Here is a 14,985-nt window from a genome sequence, read left to right as displayed (position 1 = left end):
CCTGAGGCCACCATTTGCGGCCATCGCCAGCGACTCTTCACCATCATCTACTTCTGTTCGGCCGCGGTCAAGAGAGGTCCAGACGCCATCTGCTTCGTTCAATTTGGAGATCGGCCTCTCTGTGTTGCTGGTATTCTGGAGTCTGCTACGTCATATATATATAGATTATCTGGGTGGTCGAAGGATTCGAATAGGTGAGCCTAATCCGGGGAGCCGCTCCGCTGCCATTCGAATAACACTCCTTAGCTAGCTTCAGTGTTGCTGGACTCGACATTTTCCACCTATTCACGGTGTTACGGCAAATGGGCCATTCATAACCAACGTCTTTGTGTTATCTGCGAGCTTGACGCCTTTCCATTGACGACAACTCTCCTTTGTCCTTTTGTCCCTTTCGACTCGCGCCTTGAAATTACAACTGGCCACGTCCTTATCTATATCGCACCCATCCCCGCCGGAGGCATCAGCCAACGTTTCTTTCCCTTCGCTTCAATCTGCAGAACTACGCATCGTACATGGAGTCTCGATATTGGGGTTGAGAATTTTCGCAGCTGCGCTTCGCTTCGTTCTCGGATTTTCGGTCCGAGGGTATTAGGGACATCTTGGATTCTGCAGACAGAGGTTAGCCTGACTAAATACTAGTCATGGGTGAATCAAATGGGACAGACAGGCAAAGTGCCTATCCACCGGGGACGGTTGCGAAATTGGTACGCTTTCAGCAGTTGTTCGTTGGTTTCAGCGCTAATTGACCAGACTTGCGATATTCTGAACGATACGTTCTATAACATCATTCATGATATTGTTGCCAAAGTTCATCGCGACGAGAAGGTGGCCCGGATGCGCTCGGCAGTGGTGGTCGCAAGACAGAAAGCTGAAGAAGAAGCTGCCAGACGCCGCGAAGAGGCTGGAGCCAAGCCCGCTGGCCCCGTCAAAACTGGTGAACAGGAGTTTGAAGAGCTCAAAGACATCCGTGTTGAAACCGATGGAGCTATATTTGAAGACGGCAAGGTGTATCTCAAGGGAAACCCACTTCACACAACGAAAGAGATAATCTGTCCCGACTGTCGCCTACCTCGTCTGTTGTACCCTGTGACAGGACTTGGGGCTCGTCCTCCACCGGATCCTTACAAGGAATACTGTCAGAGGCAACCTATGATTAGCAAACCCGGACATGATGTGCACGGGAACCCGTTTGCAACCGACAAGTTGAATCCGAAGAAGAAAAAGCAAACAAACACTTCGAATACGCCAGCTTCAAGTCCTCCAACAACGCCTGATAGTTCTTTCAAACAAGCGGCACCAGAAAAGATATCATTTCCGACAGTGAAATGTCCGAATTGCCCTCGTTACTTTGTTGTCACTAGGGTAGCACAGCATCTTGATCGATGTCTCGGCCTGTCTGGCAGGCAAGTCAACAGGAACAAAACACCACAGACCGACGGCAGTGGTACGCCGGCTTCTGCTCCTCCCAAGCGTCCCTTGGACGACGACACTCCGTCAGTGTTGCCGAAGAAAAAGAAGCTTAGCGCACCGAAGAAGCTATCTGGGAAGAAACCGCCCCCTCCTAGCAAATTGAAGAACGGTATAACTCCAGACATGGCTGAAATCAAGACTGAAGCAAACGGAGATGCATAGACACTTCCCCAGCGACGCCCTCCATCACAAACCTACCACAAATGCCTTTGCTATTGGGCTGAACATATTCTTTTCTTTCTTAATGACCTCGACACGTACATATTGGGCATATCCGGCGCAACGGGACTTAGTCTACTATCTTGACAAAAGTCTGGGATATCATGACTTTACACTTTCTTTCTTCTCTGTTTTTCATTCAGGTTTATCGGTCTGGTTTATCTTTAGGAATAGATGATTATGCGGTTGAATGAATGTACAATATCTGAGATGATGAACCCAGGTTTTAACTTGCATTGGACCTATACACTTAAGTGCAATGCTCAAATGTACTTGGAACTTCACTTCAATCTGCTTTTGGGGCCTTGACTCCAGAGCCTTTGGATGGCCTAGCAGAAATTCATGCCTTGCGATTCAGGCACATAATCCGTATCTGCCCGCAATGGATCATGGATCATCATGATTCATTCACCACATTATTATTCCGCTACAAATACTACTTTTTTTTGTACTAATTCAACTTCAAAACACCTATTTTCTTTTCCCCCATGAATTGACCAACTAACTCCATACCACTCACACACCACAGCCCCCAAAATGAGTCTAAAGCAATTCTCCTCCATCCTCCCACTGGACGACCAGTCCTTAACCGAAATCCTCAACTATACCGCCACACTCTCAAAGGAAGAAGGCGCCGAACACCTAAAGAACCTCCTGGGCGACTCCCCCGCCGCATTCGAATTCATATCTGCGTTCAATTCGCGCCGCGACGATCCCATACCCACACCCGCTTCCGCTGCTACTTCCGCACCTGTTACACAGTCGCCCCGGCCGTCGCCGTCGCACACACCGAGTCACGGTCCAGGGAGGAAGAATAAGAAGGCGAAAGCCCCGCTGCATAGCTCTGGGCCGCCGCGAAGACCGGCGGATTTCGGGAATGTTGCGGGTGGGTATAGGAAAGGGAATGCGGATGAGGATTATATGAGTGAAAGAGGTGGGGGCGGGAGCAGGACGCTGGATGTTGGTCTTAGGTCGAGCTCGTTGAGGGTTCCTTCGCATCAGGGTTCTGCGGCGTCTTCGCGAACTCAGTCGCCCGCGCCTGCGCCTACGTCTACGCCATCGCCGGGAAAATCAGGCAAAGCTCCGCCCTCCGCTGCTGGGCCGGTGATATCTGATCTCTTGCCGAACGTGAAGTCCAAAGCGGCGAAGCCTTCCCGGACTGGTGGAGGGGGTGGGAGCTCCGGCTCTGGCACATCAACGCCCAAGGGCTCAGCATTGACTACCAGTAACATATCCGATTTGACGGCGGCGATCGCGGCGCTGGAGGTCTCTACGAACCCGACGCTCGGCGGCGAGCGACGGAAATGTACATGCTACGGGACGCTCCATCCGGTCTTTGACGCTGCGCCGAACTGCCTGAATTGCGGAAAGATCATCTGTTCGCTGGAGGGGTTGCAGCCGTGTTCATTCTGCGGGACGGCGTTGCTTTCGAACGATGAGATCCAGAGTATGATTCGAGAGTTGCGCGCAGAGCGCGGACAGGAGAAGATGCGCGCGCATAATGAGAGTCAGCATCGAGATGGCGGGCCTGGAATGGGACCGGGGTCATCTTCATTATCACAGTCAAGCAATCTAGTTGCGGCGCGAGCGCACCGGGATAAACTTCTGCAGTTTCAAGCGCAGAACGCGAAACGTACGCGGGTGGTCGATGAGGCTGCGGATTTCGAGACACCCTCCGTTGCGTCTACCTTGTGGATGACGCCGTCGCAACGAGCGCTGGCGCTCAAGAAGCAACAACGAATTATGCGCGAGATGGAAGAGGCGGCCAAGCCCAAATGGGAGAAGAAGAAGACGATTATGAGTTTGGATATCAAGGGCGGTCGCGTCAGGAAGGTATATCAGGCTGCGCCGGCTGAAACTCCAACGCCTCCGGCAGAAGAGGAATCAGAGGATCTCACCTATGATGTCGGTCGCCAGAGGAGCGGTGGTGAGGCGCTCAGTCGCAATCCTTTGCTGGCGGTGGGTGGACTCATGAGACCTGTTTGGAAGGCGCCTGAGGATAAAGGGAAGTCGGCAGAGCCTAAGGAGCGGAAGCAGCAGACCTGGCGGAGGGTGCAGGATGATCGAGATGACAACGAGCAGTGGATTCTGGATGGTGGTTTGCATGGGTACAGTGAGTCCACGCTGGACGTAGAGCGAGATTTGTGATAAAATTAGAAAGAGGCGAGACCTCAACCACCAGGGGCTTCGCATTCTCAACATGCTTCAAAACTAGAACAGTAGGGCATGTTCAGGCTACAAGCGAGGCTCAACGGAGCATAGACAAGGCTCCCTGGTCTTTGGCTGCGGCTCAACTCAACTCAACTTTTGGAACCTCACCCAGCCATCCACTGGTCCACCAGGGTTGCATGACTTATATTCACGTGAATGAGAGAAACTGGTCAAAGGCTTGAATATAAGCATTCGAAATCTAATGCAAGGCCTCCCCAACTGTCAATGTCAGTGTCTCACCTTGCATACAGCGGAAGATGCTGTTCCTGAGGACACGTGAACATAATCAACGCGGAATCCCGCAGGTACTCTCTCCAAACATCCAGGCATTTACATACAATACTCAAATCAATCCGTTCTTTAATCTCATTCTATGTCTCTTCAAGTCGCTCTTTAATATCCACTTGCTCAAATGAGCCTTCTTCCAAGGCTATAACAAACCCAGGTCTCCTAACCGCTACTATCACTCGCTATCAACATGCCGCCCTACAACACCCTCCTAACCATCACAGTACAAAGTACAATCTTGAACGCAATCTCCAACATCCTGGCTCAGATAATCGACCAGTACAGGAAAGACGTAAGTTCATGTCCATCCCCGTAGATCCGTTCTACCCCTCCACAAACAAATCAACTCAATACCCTGTACTAACGATCTATAGAAACCCTTCACCCTAAACACCCTCGCCCTCTTGCAATTCATCACATACGGCATCCTAATCGTGCCAATAAATCACTACTGGCAGCGATGGCTTGAGGTACTCCCCTTCCACTCCGCCTTCCCCTTCCCCTGCACCACTTTCAAACCAACCAATCTGCTAACAAACAAACGCAGATAACATTCCCGGGCTTCCTCTTCGAAACCACAGCCAAAGCCACCCCAGCACCACGCCTATCACCATCTCACTTTCCCTCCCTAAGCGCAGGGACAAGCGAGATAATCGAGGTAAAAGAGAAGCTTGTCCCCAGCGCTCCAAAATGGAAACCCGCAAGCTCACTCTCCTCTCGACGCCGGCGCATCTTCAACTTCGGCATGAAGTTCCTGCTTGATGGTACTGTGGGTGGGATCTTCAATATCATCCTCTTTGTGGCGCTGATTAATTTGCTCAAGGGGGAGAGTTTGGAGAGGGTGTGGGTGCTTGTTTTGCAGGTATTTACCTCTTCTGCTTCAGCTGATCTTCTTACTTGCTTGGTTTGATTATGAATGTGGTGATGTGGTTGTGCTAACCCGCGCAGGACTTCAAGCCAATCATGATTGCCCGGCTGAAGTATAGACCGGTGGTGTCGACACTGATGTATACAGTTGTACCGCTGGATAAGAGGGTGGTGTTTGGGAGTGCAGCGGGGGTAATTTGGGGTGTTTATTTGAGTTTATTTGCAGTCGTTTAATCTTGGGCTCTCTAGTCTGTAATACATTTCTTTTGTTTAGAGTCGATTAGGGCTTAAATGTTCGTATTCGGGTGGATCTTGAATACAATGGTGTTCGATGTGTTTGGGCTTAGAGCTACCCTATCGTTGTAACCGAGATTTTATGGTAGGATAGGGTCAAGGTAGAAACGTAATTTGTCCTAGCTGGGTATTTACAAATGACACAAGTCATAATGATACACTTCCATTGTTCATGACTGCTTCTTTGCCAGCGCTGGGGATACGTAAGGAGCCCAGCTATTGCAGACCACATACAGGAAGATTCAAGAGCCTCAACTGAGGCAGAGTTATTCAAAGGCCAAACAACAGGGGAAAGTATGAACAAGAAAAGGAGAAGTCATCACAGGTGTCATAATCACAGGGGACGTTTCGTGCCCTCTTTGCTTGCAACGAGGGCAATCAGAGCCGCACCGACTCCACTACCATCCTTGGAGATACCAATGCGGACCTTCTTGTCGCCGGCTGTACCAACTTCGGGAACCTCGCGCAGAGCTTCGCGCAGGTATCCCTCGAAGTTGGGGTAGAATTCGACGAGACTGCCGTCAACACCAACGTCAACCAGGTCTTCCTTCAGCTTGCCGGTGGAGAGGAGAGTAGCGGCGATAGGGACAGCGGCAAGACGCGCCGCACGCTTGCCGACGGCGTGGACAACGGTCTGGACTGCCTTGCAGTCGTTGTCGCTTGCCCGCTCAATCTTCAAGTGGTCCTTCAGGGCGGACTTGATCTGCTCGTAGTTCTTGCTCTTGTCTGCTTCGACAATGCTCAGAAGACTGGTGTCGATACCCCATTGTCGGTAGAAGGAGGAGGACTCAGGAATAAAGACATCCGACCCAGAAGTGGGCTTGAAGAGACCCTGAGACTTGTGCAGGTCAAGCAGCGCCAGACGCAGAATCTCGCCCAGGAACATACCCGAGACGCGCTTCTCGAACATTTGAATACCGGGGTTGTTGCTATCGGCATCCAGCTGCTGGTCGTATTTCGTGGTAGGCAGAACGCTCAGGTGGTTGTCGAAGCTGCCCCATTCAGCGTTGATGATCATCTCGCCGGTCGACTTGTCGTAGTTAGAGTGCTCAATCTTAGCCATCTTGGTAATCTTGTCAAGCTTCTCAACGTAGGCACCGTTTGTGCCGGTTCCAAAGATCGCACCGAGGAAAGTTCCGGTGGTGCCGGGCGATGTGTACGAACGAGCCATGAGCGTACCAACGGTATCGTTCACAAGCGCAGCCACGCGGACAGGAAGGTGCAGCTCGTCAATGGCATCTTGCAGAAGCGCGCAAACATCCTGGCCCACAGCGTCGGGGATATCAAAGCCCTTCGTCCAGCGAATGAGGGTACCCTTGTTGATTCCCAGCTGGCGCACAGGGAAACTGAATGTGAATCCAAGATCAAACAGATCCTCCTCCCTGGCTGTTCCCGCGATCTTCCGCTTCAAGTGGGCCTCAAAGTGCTCGTTGTGGTGGATGCGCAAAAAAGACTCGATCTGGCGCGCGAGGAACAGGAAAAGCTCCTTTGCTGATCCTGACGTCATCATCTCACGGGGAATCATGATCTTGGACTGTGTGAGGGAGAAGGTGTGGTTGCCGTGCAAATCGATCGAGCAAACTCGGAAGTTGGTGCCACCGAGGTCAACGGCCAGGTACAGACCCTATGCAGCAATGTCAGAGCCGGTTTCACCCTGCTCGTGAGGCAAAATTCCTACCTTTTCCGTACCATTGGGAACGGACGTCACGAAGGTTGGGATCTGGCTCAAAGTCGTGCCCTCCTCGGACAACCCCTCTTCGACCTCCCTGATGTACTCCTTCACTCCACGCTGCACCTCTTGGGCCGAGTACTCGAACTCGCGAGCAATGCGCGCGGCCTCATCTACCAGAGCGGACATAGTTGCGGGCGGTAACTGGACGAAAAACAGTCAGCAACGGAAAGGCCTCAGCCGGACAGTATTTCCAGGCTCTCATAAGAACTCACCTGATGATGCAAAGAATAAAAAGCAGGCTGGAGGTTTGTAGAGAGAAAATATGAATGGAGTAAGGAGGGGAAATGCGGGAGGTCGTTCTGGGGAATGGGAGGAAAGCAGCGGAGATGAGACGATAATAATAGAAGTAGCACAAGCGAGGCGAAGTGAGGAATATATTAATTCATGGAGAGGTAAAAATGAAGCAAGGCCGAGATAATTTCATGGACACGGAGGGGTCGATGAGGTCAGTCGAGGTGGGTAACAGAACTGCGGGCGACTCGGGTTGGCGGGGTTCCATTCAGTTCTCCTGCTCTTCCGGACGCGGCCTATCATCGGGATCAAGCCAGCTTGAGGCATATTTTGCTCGGGTTCTTTCGTAGCTCCCTGCCAGCGCTCCGTGTTCCGAATTGCCTGGAGTTGGCTGCAGAAACGGCGAGATTGGAGGAGGCCATAGCGACTCCATCGCATTCCATCTATGACGCTACGAGACACAGTGGGGATGGCGCGGGCTTTTGCTTCACCGGTGAGAAACAATGGTTAGGATGGGGCAGGGGACGGAGATGCAGACGAGAGGAAGACATGGATGCTTCTAGGGGAATTCATCTAGATTGCTATACAAACTTACAGATGCGATGGCACGACTGACAGTCTGACATGCAGTGCAGCCGGTGACACGCAGCGTACCTTGCCTTAGGAGGCCATCGGCATCTGCAACTTCTTCGAGAGAGATACGAGTCACTTGGTTTCGCTCCTTTGAGGCTATATCCTCTCACCATCGTGCCCATCGTGACCATCCGGAGGCTTCTCCGTGATACCTTGAAGAGGCCTAGCTGCTCTTGGGTTCTTGGAACGCTGGTGTACGTGGCAGTTCGTCTCTGCCACCTCCGTCATCAGATGAGATCGAGTTCCGCTAATCGAACTATGGACCATGGATATGCAAGATCCATTTAAGAGGTAAACAACAATATCCAGGGCCAAAGGGCAGTAGAGACAAGCAGGGCGCCGATGCGACAAACAATAGCCAGTCTTATATGACTGAAACAGCTAGCAACTCCAGAAAAGGCGGCTCATTCTGCAATATGCATAGCCGGAGTAGGGACTTCAATTTCAGCAATGTAATGCTACGAGGAGGTATAAATCCCAATGTTTTTTGCGTAGTTGAATGGTCTAAAGCTCAAGCTCGACGCAACTTACAAGGAACAGAAACTTATGTAGACCTTATGTAATCCAGATATGAACTCATATGCACGTGACTTTTCTGCCGGCGGAAGTCGGCTGCAGTATCAACCTCCAGATTCCGGTGACGACCTTGAATAGCTCATCAAACCGCTCATTGCAATCAATTGTGGCGCATCATCAGCCGGCCGGAGGAGTTATACTTGGTCCACGTCAACGAGCTCAAATTTTCCAATTTTACAGCACATCATGGGCGCCGGCAGCTCAAAGCCCGAGGCCTCCGCCGGGTCAAAACACATTTTCCAGAGGTACGAACCGCTCTCCAAGGTTCTATCGGAGCAATTGGCTTGGTGTAGATGCCTTGAGCCGCTCTATGCCTAATGGCGCGTCTTGAGAAGACAAGTCTCGGTCAAACTTGTTCATCTAGGCAAAGATAGCTAATGAGATCACCCAGCTCCTCCCCCATCCAATTCTCCTCCAACCTCGTTGACGGCCTCCAATCCAACACCGAAGTACGTCATCCGTCAAGCCCTGAAACCTACACTTTTCCGGGTGGTACAATGTGCAAGGCTCTAATCTAACAAACCCGTCAGACCGACTCCGCCCGCGCCAAGTCCATCGAACTCGAAATCCAACAGCGTGTCGCAAAAGAACTCGAGCGCATCCGCGCCCGCGAACAACAGACCCTCGCCGAGCTCGAGAAGCGCCTGTCTGAAACTACGAACACGGGCAGCTCCGCCGCTGCCCCCAGCACACCCGCCGTCACCCACTACCCAGCCGGCTCCCTTGACCTGGATGCGCCCCGGATCCCCTTCGCCGGCCGCGAGTACACGCCCGCACCGCCTGCTGCCGTTGAGGTCGCCGCTGTGAACAAGGAGCTGAGCCGGGAGTCTGTGAACTCCGACATCGAGGAGCTGCGGGTTAAGCTTGAGGGGCGGAAGAAGCTGGGTGAATTGGATGAGGGTGTTGCGAAGGCGCAGAAGGATGTTGTTAGCTGTCTGCGATTGAACGACCGACGGCCGCTGGACTGCTGGAAGGAGGTTGCTGCGTTTAAGAAGGAGGTTGCGAGGCTGGAGGAGGGATTCGTGGACCGGATTGTGGGTTGAGTTACGACACCATTTAAGATGGTTGGATTTTGAGTAACAGCACTGTGAGGTGAGATTGAGAACAGAGCGTTCTTTCGAAAATAGATGTGCTATTTATACTTGTATACCTACTGTTCATTGAGGTTCCATTGACTTGCTTTACGTCTAATGTGTACGGACGGCTACCAATGCACCCGATAGATGCCAATGATGGCCATGTAGACATCAGCAAAAGCATGTCTCATAGCAGGTTCGCTGGCCCTACAGAGTGAACCGTAACCCGTAGGCAAAGTAGTTGCCCTTGTAGATGGACAAAGCGGTGACAATTGTCGCTGCCTGCAGGCATCTATATGAAAGCATAGCGAGAAATAGGGAGTCAGGCTTTTAAGATTTCTCAAGTTCCAAATTTCCGAGATAACAGAACCACCGGGCCAACTCGTGCAGTTAGCTATATCAGTCTATAGGTATCGTACCATCATTATATACATGAGCCCGTCCTCGACCCCAACCTAATCGGCTTTTAGAATCAAACAAGGTCCCAGAACGCTAACCGCCCGACAGTCTCACCCGCATTCCTAACAATACATATATTCCTCTCGCGACTCTTCCGCTTAGGGCCCTTGCCCGTGTCCCGTACTTTCGAGACCAAGATAGAGCCTATCCCCGTACCCTTCCCCTCAGAGAGGTTAAAGTTCCCTGACGTTATGAAGCCAATGAGATCCTCCTCAGTCGGGACGGGTAAGTGCTCGTTGTGAGCGGAGGAATCAATGGAAGACAAGAGCGACGCAGCGAGTTGCTGTCCGATCAACTCGGAGTCTTCTTGATTCTTCGGCTGGGTTTTTGGTACTCCGGGTGAGGGATTCTTTGATGCCAACGAAATCCATTTCTGGCGGAGCTCTAAATTCTTCGTGGGTAGACGGTAAATGCGTGCTCGTGGAGCAGGGTGGCCACGGGAATGCAGTGTGAGTTTGACCGTTGCGAGGGCAGATTCGCCAACTTTGTGCGAAGGGTTGTTGATAGCAAGATTTGCTTGGGAGTATGGTAGCTGGTGAATGCCAAACGGCGGTTCAACGGCCGTCTTTTGTGCATCGGTAGCAGCCTTGTCCGTCTTCGAGTCAGGGTCTTGCTCTTTCGCAGCTGTGGCATCCTTGTCCTGATCTTTGTCTACCGCGGAATCGTCATCGCCAGGCTTAACGAGCCTCTCCCAATCACAGGCCCAGCCGCGCCCGATTTCACCCTTCTGGCCGTTACCTATATCAAGAGTCTCAAATTCCACTCGTCGGCCCTTCGGGCGTCGTTCCCACTCCTTCTTGGCTGCTTCGCGTTCCCGTAGACCCCATTTCCAGCCTGCATGGGTACCCGGGAAATCGCCAGGAAACCAGGGCTCCCCAGCCTCGAAGGCAAGTTGTTGTTGTTCTTTCAGTCCGCCAAACCGCGGATTGCCGCCGCTTGTGAGCGGATAGTACATCAACGAGTACCAAACCCCTGGTACACAGTTCCAAGGGAGGAGCACGGTCCAACTGCCGAGCGAGCTGTTGTTCTTCTGAGATGTACTAGGTCTGGTCGCTAGCACCATGACTGGGATTTGGGGGTCGGATGGTTGCGGAAGCGGGTACTCGCCCGGTCCTGCTTCTGTTCGTCGCCTGTTAATGGCTTTTTGGCTAGGAAGGTCGCGGATAGCAGCTAGGCGTGACCGACGGTCGAATAGAGCGGGTGAGGTTTGGGTTTTATCAGCAGGCCATGTTGACAGTAGCACGGCAAGTTCTTGCATTTTCTGTTCAGAAAAAGAGGTTTTGAGTTTCTGAGGAGGGAAGTGTAGGCGAGGATCCGATATAGAGAATGAAAGAAGGGCGTTCTGTGGCAGGGATGATGGGTTGGTGACACCGAGCAGAGCACTCCATACGGCCTCTGGACTTTCCGTTGGGGGCGCCGCGTGGTTCAATGGGCGCAAGACTGCAAGTAGGGCTTCTGTTGCTCCGGGGCCGGTGATGTCGATACTGCCAATCTCGAATCGCAGGTCTTCGACCATGACCGGTGGATTCTGCTTCTTCGATATCACTAGCAGTTCGTTCCAAAGCCGCAAGAACGCGGAGGGGTGGACTCTGACAAAAATCTTCGTGGTATCCTTCTGCTTTTGTTTGTCCTTGTCGTTGGCATCGGCATCGGCATCGGCATCAACCATTTCGACGTCTTCGGCATCTTTTTGAGCACATCGGATCAAGGTAACAGGCGCAATAGGCCTTCGTTGGCCTTCAGATTCGAAAGTCCACGTGCAAAGACTCCTGGCACCAGCCCTCCACTTCTTTCCCTTCACACGCCAGGCATCATCTCCGACAACTCCCACGGTCCTGAGCACAGCCTCCAAAGCTGCCTCTGAGCCCTCGAGCTTGATCGTAGAAATATAGCTCATGTCCCATGCCACCGCACCCCTGGCACCACTCGCCCGATGCGTAGGCCTATAGCTCTTTTCTGTCGGCGACAAAGGCACCGCAAACCTCCATAGGGGATCTTTTGTCCTTGCCATATGGGCACGTTTCGCGTGGAACATATGCGTAGGGAGCCACGTCTTCACACGCTGGCGCTTCTTGAATTTGGACTCTGGCGGCGGCGGTCGTGATAGCTTGTTCTTCTTGATTTTGGGAACTCGCGGCGCAATAGAAAATGGATGACTCCCTGCCTCTTCCAAAGCCTTATCATGGTCCTTCATTTGCTTCGCCTTCAGATCGGCCCGCTTCGCTTTAGTTCTAGCATTGAGGTTTTGCAGACGTCGAGCGGTTTCAAGTCGGATTCGCATCAGCTCCGTCGGTTTTCGTCGCCGCGATGTAACGGTTGGCGTATTGTCCTCGATCATCTACCCTCATTCGAATATTAGCGCGCCGTCTCAAAGCTCAACTGGCATAGCCCGTCCTCATAACGACCAACGCCAGCAGACAACTCAATCGAAGGCATACCTCTCTCTTCGCCCTAGCCCTCAGCCTCCCCGGAACTCTCTTCACATTGTGACTAGCAGTCCGCCGTCTTAGAGATCTTGGCACTTGTTGGAACGCACGACTGGTGAGAGCGGCTTTCGATCGCTGAATACCAGACTCTAGAGATTTGATCGCAGATTCTCGAGCTCCAACATAGGCGGCAACATCAAGCTCTCCCGTCGCAGAGAGTGCAGCGTCCGCAGATTGCACCGCGAGGGACCGAGCATCGATGGTCTTTGCGCGCTTGCGGGCAGCGGCGGAGTTTTGGGCGAATCCGCGTTTTGCGGAAGGATTGAAGGCCATGCTGGCCGGGTAGACGATATTCGTGGGGCGCTGACGATGTAATGAACGGCTGCCAATTTTCTGTCTGTCCGTCCGGGGTTGTTAGTCGAGCTTCGAGCTCCGTTTGACATTTGACAGGGTCTGGATTCCGCGGCGATGGAACTTTTAGCGCGTCCGCCGTCACACCTCAGGCTCGGCCGAGAGAAAAGCACACATGGATCGAGAACTAATCGAACGAGTAAGAACGCTTGACTTGACGTAGATCTTGTGGAAGCCGGGGTAATTAAATATTAAGCTTACTTTGGCCTACTTTCTTGGTGCTGTATACTTTGCGTGGCACAATAACTTTCGGCGACGATGATAATGATAAAATTTCTGTGTTGGAGACTCTAAAAGACAAGATTTTCATAGCTTCGTAAATGCATCGTATTCCTCTATATGCGGAAGGTCTAAATCTAATATGAACACCCGTCTTTGCAGGACATTACCCCACCGTTGGAACACATCTGCAGAACACCCCGTCTATCAATCCCGATCAAATATTTACAGGTTCTTGATGACAGTCTCGGCGCTGGAGAACTCGAGGTGGTTCTTAGCGGGCTCGAGAGCGGCGTAGGTGACCTTGCCGTGGTCAAGGACGATGGCGAAACGCTTGGTGCGGCCCTCCTCGTCAGCCCAGCCGATGGACTTGGAGAACTTAGCCTCGGGGTCGGAGAGGAAGAGCTGGAGAAATCAGTCAGCGGCAGTCCATTAGAGGCAACACATGTAGGAGAAACATACGATGTCGTCGTTCTTGACACCGTTGGCCTTGCCCCAGGCGCTCATGACGTAGGCATCGTTGTAGGCAAGGACGGCGACAACGTCAACACCCTTCTCGCGGATCTCGGGGAGGCGCTCAATGTACTCGGGGACGTGACGAGCAGAGCAGACGGGGGTGAAGGCACCGGGGAGGGCGAAGAGGATGACCTTCTTGTTGGCCCACTCCTTGGAGGCGTAGTAGTTGATGGGGATACCGCAGGCGGTAATCTCGCTCGACTCAGGAGTGTATGGGATGTAACTGATAAAAAGACCAATATTAGCTGGGTCAATTGTGTTGCTGAGAGAAGGACAACGTACGAGAAGACAACGTCAGCGGGGAAGCTGTCACCGGCCTTGAGTCCAGACATTGTAAATGTAGTGGTTGGTGGTGTTGGAAGAGGGAAAAGGTGGTTGTAAGATGTAGAGTGTAGAGGGATAGATAGAATTGACTTATCAAGAGAGAAGAGAAGGATCAGGAGCAGAGGGGAATGAGGTGGATATTAAATAGGAACGGTGCCAGCGTTGCCGTTGGAGATCGCGCCTCCAGAAAAGAGGAAACGAATGGCGCAGTTCCGGGCTGCAGAAGCGCCATCCATAGTGAGGTGATCCGAAGCAGAAGGATACCGAACGAATCCTTTCGATGATTCGCCGTCTGTATTATCAAGAAAGACCGTCGAGACTGAGGCCCCGCCAATTGCTCCCAGTACCTTACTCACGCCCCCCACCACGTACCACGCAACGGGATATGTTATCTAGACCCCGACTTTGACTAATCCCGTTGCCTGGTGAAATAATAATCACAAAACATCTGTTTGTCACTTCGCCGCTTCTTAGCTGGCGTATTCAACCGCTACTGACCAAGAATTGGGAGCAATCTTTCCATGATGCCGGTAGATACAGGTACAGACACACCGCACTTTCCGAGTACCCCTCAAGGCTAGTGGGACTTACAGGTGCTATTGGCCCAACTATGCATACAGTTCATACCAAGCCGAGCCCAAGATAAGTCCTGCTATCTATCCAGGTCCTCAGGGATGGGGGAGATCTCAATTGCCCCTCATTATTGTCGCGTCGAGCCTAAGGCGCGAATCTAATTTTGCCTGATTTTGCTTGGATCAGAAAAGCGCCACCGCCTCTGCAACTTTAACCAGTCAAAGCACGAGAAGTACTGACCGCCATGACTTGCCCCTCCATTAAATGGGCAAAATGGACGAGGTCCGAAGCATCCCCGAAATTCGCCTCGGGCAGCTCCAAAGAGTTCCCGGAGGCGGTTTTTGTAATAATCATAGATCTGGACATTTGGCTCTGATATCATCAATCATTATAGTACTCCGTAGAGGCTGACTCTTTTTTCTTGGTAGTATTATCAGCCAAAGGATATCCGTGTTTGCTT

At 52.1% G+C, this 14,985-nt stretch overlaps 7 protein-coding genes across 7 annotated transcripts; 4 read left to right on the top strand and 3 right to left on the bottom strand.

The window, feature by feature from the left end:
• Positions 1–72: 72 nt before the first annotated feature.
• BDW74DRAFT_154429 (SGF11 family protein) lies at positions 73–2,023 on the top strand. Its single transcript, XM_073724684.1, has 3 exons — positions 73–194; positions 247–704; positions 751–2,023. Exons 2-3 carry the CDS (start codon positions 642–644, stop codon positions 1,630–1,632), a joined length of 945 nt encoding a protein of 314 aa, XP_073583435.1. The 5' UTR covers positions 73–194; positions 247–641; the 3' UTR covers positions 1,633–2,023.
• Positions 2,024–2,142: 119 nt separating this feature from the next.
• Positions 2,143–4,108, top strand: BDW74DRAFT_28000 (putative zinc finger motif, C2HC5-type-domain-containing protein). Its single transcript, XM_073732400.1, has one exon. It carries the CDS (start codon positions 2,227–2,229, stop codon positions 3,835–3,837), a length of 1,611 nt encoding a protein of 536 aa, XP_073583434.1. The 5' UTR covers positions 2,143–2,226; the 3' UTR covers positions 3,838–4,108.
• BDW74DRAFT_28008 (uncharacterized protein) lies at positions 4,109–5,486 on the top strand. The gene is made up of 4 exons (XM_073732401.1): positions 4,109–4,480; positions 4,563–4,658; positions 4,736–5,050; positions 5,137–5,486. The coding sequence occupies exons 1-4, from the start codon at positions 4,379–4,381 to the stop codon at positions 5,287–5,289; spliced, it is 666 nt and encodes a 221-aa protein (XP_073583433.1). The 5' UTR covers positions 4,109–4,378; the 3' UTR covers positions 5,290–5,486.
• On the bottom strand, positions 5,419–7,389 carry glkA (glucokinase glkA). Its single transcript, XM_073732399.1, has 3 exons — positions 7,294–7,389; positions 7,028–7,222; positions 5,419–6,973 (listed from the first exon to the last, which is right to left on the bottom strand). Exons 2-3 carry the CDS (start codon positions 7,205–7,207, stop codon positions 5,684–5,686), a joined length of 1,470 nt encoding a protein of 489 aa, XP_073583432.1. The 5' UTR covers positions 7,208–7,222; positions 7,294–7,389; the 3' UTR covers positions 5,419–5,683.
• Positions 7,390–8,599: 1,210 nt separating this feature from the next.
• BDW74DRAFT_154422 (Mic19 family protein) lies at positions 8,600–9,725 on the top strand. The gene is made up of 3 exons (XM_073724683.1): positions 8,600–8,766; positions 8,913–8,970; positions 9,052–9,725. The coding sequence occupies exons 1-3, from the start codon at positions 8,708–8,710 to the stop codon at positions 9,562–9,564; spliced, it is 630 nt and encodes a 209-aa protein (XP_073583431.1). The 5' UTR covers positions 8,600–8,707; the 3' UTR covers positions 9,565–9,725.
• Positions 9,726–10,038: 313 nt separating this feature from the next.
• BDW74DRAFT_27979 (ribonuclease P/MRP protein subunit POP1) lies at positions 10,039–13,113 on the bottom strand. Its single transcript, XM_073732398.1, has 3 exons — positions 13,095–13,113; positions 12,495–13,020; positions 10,039–12,394 (listed from the first exon to the last, which is right to left on the bottom strand). Exons 2-3 carry the CDS (start codon positions 12,813–12,815, stop codon positions 10,070–10,072), a joined length of 2,646 nt encoding a protein of 881 aa, XP_073583430.1. The 5' UTR covers positions 12,816–13,020; positions 13,095–13,113; the 3' UTR covers positions 10,039–10,069.
• Positions 13,114–13,196: 83 nt separating this feature from the next.
• BDW74DRAFT_154418 (peroxiredoxin family protein) lies at positions 13,197–14,277 on the bottom strand. The gene is made up of 3 exons (XM_073724682.1): positions 13,911–14,277; positions 13,575–13,851; positions 13,197–13,517 (listed from the first exon to the last, which is right to left on the bottom strand). Exons 1-3 carry the CDS (start codon positions 13,958–13,960, stop codon positions 13,338–13,340), a joined length of 507 nt encoding a protein of 168 aa, XP_073583429.1. The 5' UTR covers positions 13,961–14,277; the 3' UTR covers positions 13,197–13,337.
• Between the last annotated feature and the right edge of the window lie 708 nt (positions 14,278–14,985).

The sequence above is a fragment of the Aspergillus multicolor genome, assembly GCF_047715735.1.
Source record: "Aspergillus multicolor strain CBS 133.54 unplaced genomic scaffold BDW74scaffold_14, whole genome shotgun sequence".
Lineage (NCBI taxonomy): Eukaryota > Fungi > Ascomycota > Eurotiomycetes > Eurotiales > Aspergillaceae > Aspergillus > Aspergillus multicolor.
The sequence above is the reverse complement of the archived record's forward strand: the minus strand, read 5'-3'. Positions and strand labels throughout refer to the sequence as shown.

What these genes read in the sequence shown, in the direction of transcription:
- BDW74DRAFT_154429 (XM_073724684.1), top strand. Translation starts at nt 642, where the DNA reads ATGGGTGAATCAAATGGGACAGACAGGCAAAGTGCCTATCCACCGGGG. An exon ending in CGGGGACGGTTGCGAAATTG is followed by an intron (nt 705 to 750) that starts GTACGCTTTCAG and finishes CTAATTGACCAG; the next exon opens with ACTTGCGATATTCTGAACGA.
- BDW74DRAFT_28000 (XM_073732400.1), top strand. Translation starts at nt 2,227, where the DNA reads ATGAGTCTAAAGCAATTCTCCTCCATCCTCCCACTGGACGACCAGTCC.
- BDW74DRAFT_28008 (XM_073732401.1), top strand. Translation starts at nt 4,379, where the DNA reads ATGCCGCCCTACAACACCCTCCTAACCATCACAGTACAAAGTACAATC. An exon ending in ACTGGCAGCGATGGCTTGAG is followed by an intron (nt 4,659 to 4,735) that starts GTACTCCCCTTC and finishes AAACAAACGCAG; the next exon opens with ATAACATTCCCGGGCTTCCT. An exon ending in TGTGGGTGCTTGTTTTGCAG is followed by an intron (nt 5,051 to 5,136) that starts GTATTTACCTCT and finishes TAACCCGCGCAG; the next exon opens with GACTTCAAGCCAATCATGAT.
- glkA (XM_073732399.1), bottom strand. Translation starts at nt 7,207, where the DNA reads ATGTCCGCTCTGGTAGATGAGGCCGCGCGCATTGCTCGCGAGTTCGAG. An exon ending in TTCCCAATGGTACGGAAAAG is followed by an intron (nt 6,974 to 7,027) that starts GTAGGAATTTTG and finishes ATTGCTGCATAG; the next exon opens with GGTCTGTACCTGGCCGTTGA.
- BDW74DRAFT_154422 (XM_073724683.1), top strand. Translation starts at nt 8,708, where the DNA reads ATGGGCGCCGGCAGCTCAAAGCCCGAGGCCTCCGCCGGGTCAAAACAC. An exon ending in TCAAAACACATTTTCCAGAG is followed by an intron (nt 8,767 to 8,912) that starts GTACGAACCGCT and finishes GAGATCACCCAG; the next exon opens with CTCCTCCCCCATCCAATTCT. An exon ending in GCCTCCAATCCAACACCGAA is followed by an intron (nt 8,971 to 9,051) that starts GTACGTCATCCG and finishes CAAACCCGTCAG; the next exon opens with ACCGACTCCGCCCGCGCCAA.
- BDW74DRAFT_27979 (XM_073732398.1), bottom strand. Translation starts at nt 12,815, where the DNA reads ATGGCCTTCAATCCTTCCGCAAAACGCGGATTCGCCCAAAACTCCGCC. An exon ending in GGGCTAGGGCGAAGAGAGAG is followed by an intron (nt 12,395 to 12,494) that starts GTATGCCTTCGA and finishes GAATGAGGGTAG; the next exon opens with ATGATCGAGGACAATACGCC.
- BDW74DRAFT_154418 (XM_073724682.1), bottom strand. Translation starts at nt 13,960, where the DNA reads ATGTCTGGACTCAAGGCCGGTGACAGCTTCCCCGCTGACGTTGTCTTC. An exon ending in CCCGCTGACGTTGTCTTCTC is followed by an intron (nt 13,852 to 13,910) that starts GTACGTTGTCCT and finishes TCTTTTTATCAG; the next exon opens with TTACATCCCATACACTCCTG. An exon ending in GTGTCAAGAACGACGACATC is followed by an intron (nt 13,518 to 13,574) that starts GTATGTTTCTCC and finishes TGATTTCTCCAG; the next exon opens with CTCTTCCTCTCCGACCCCGA.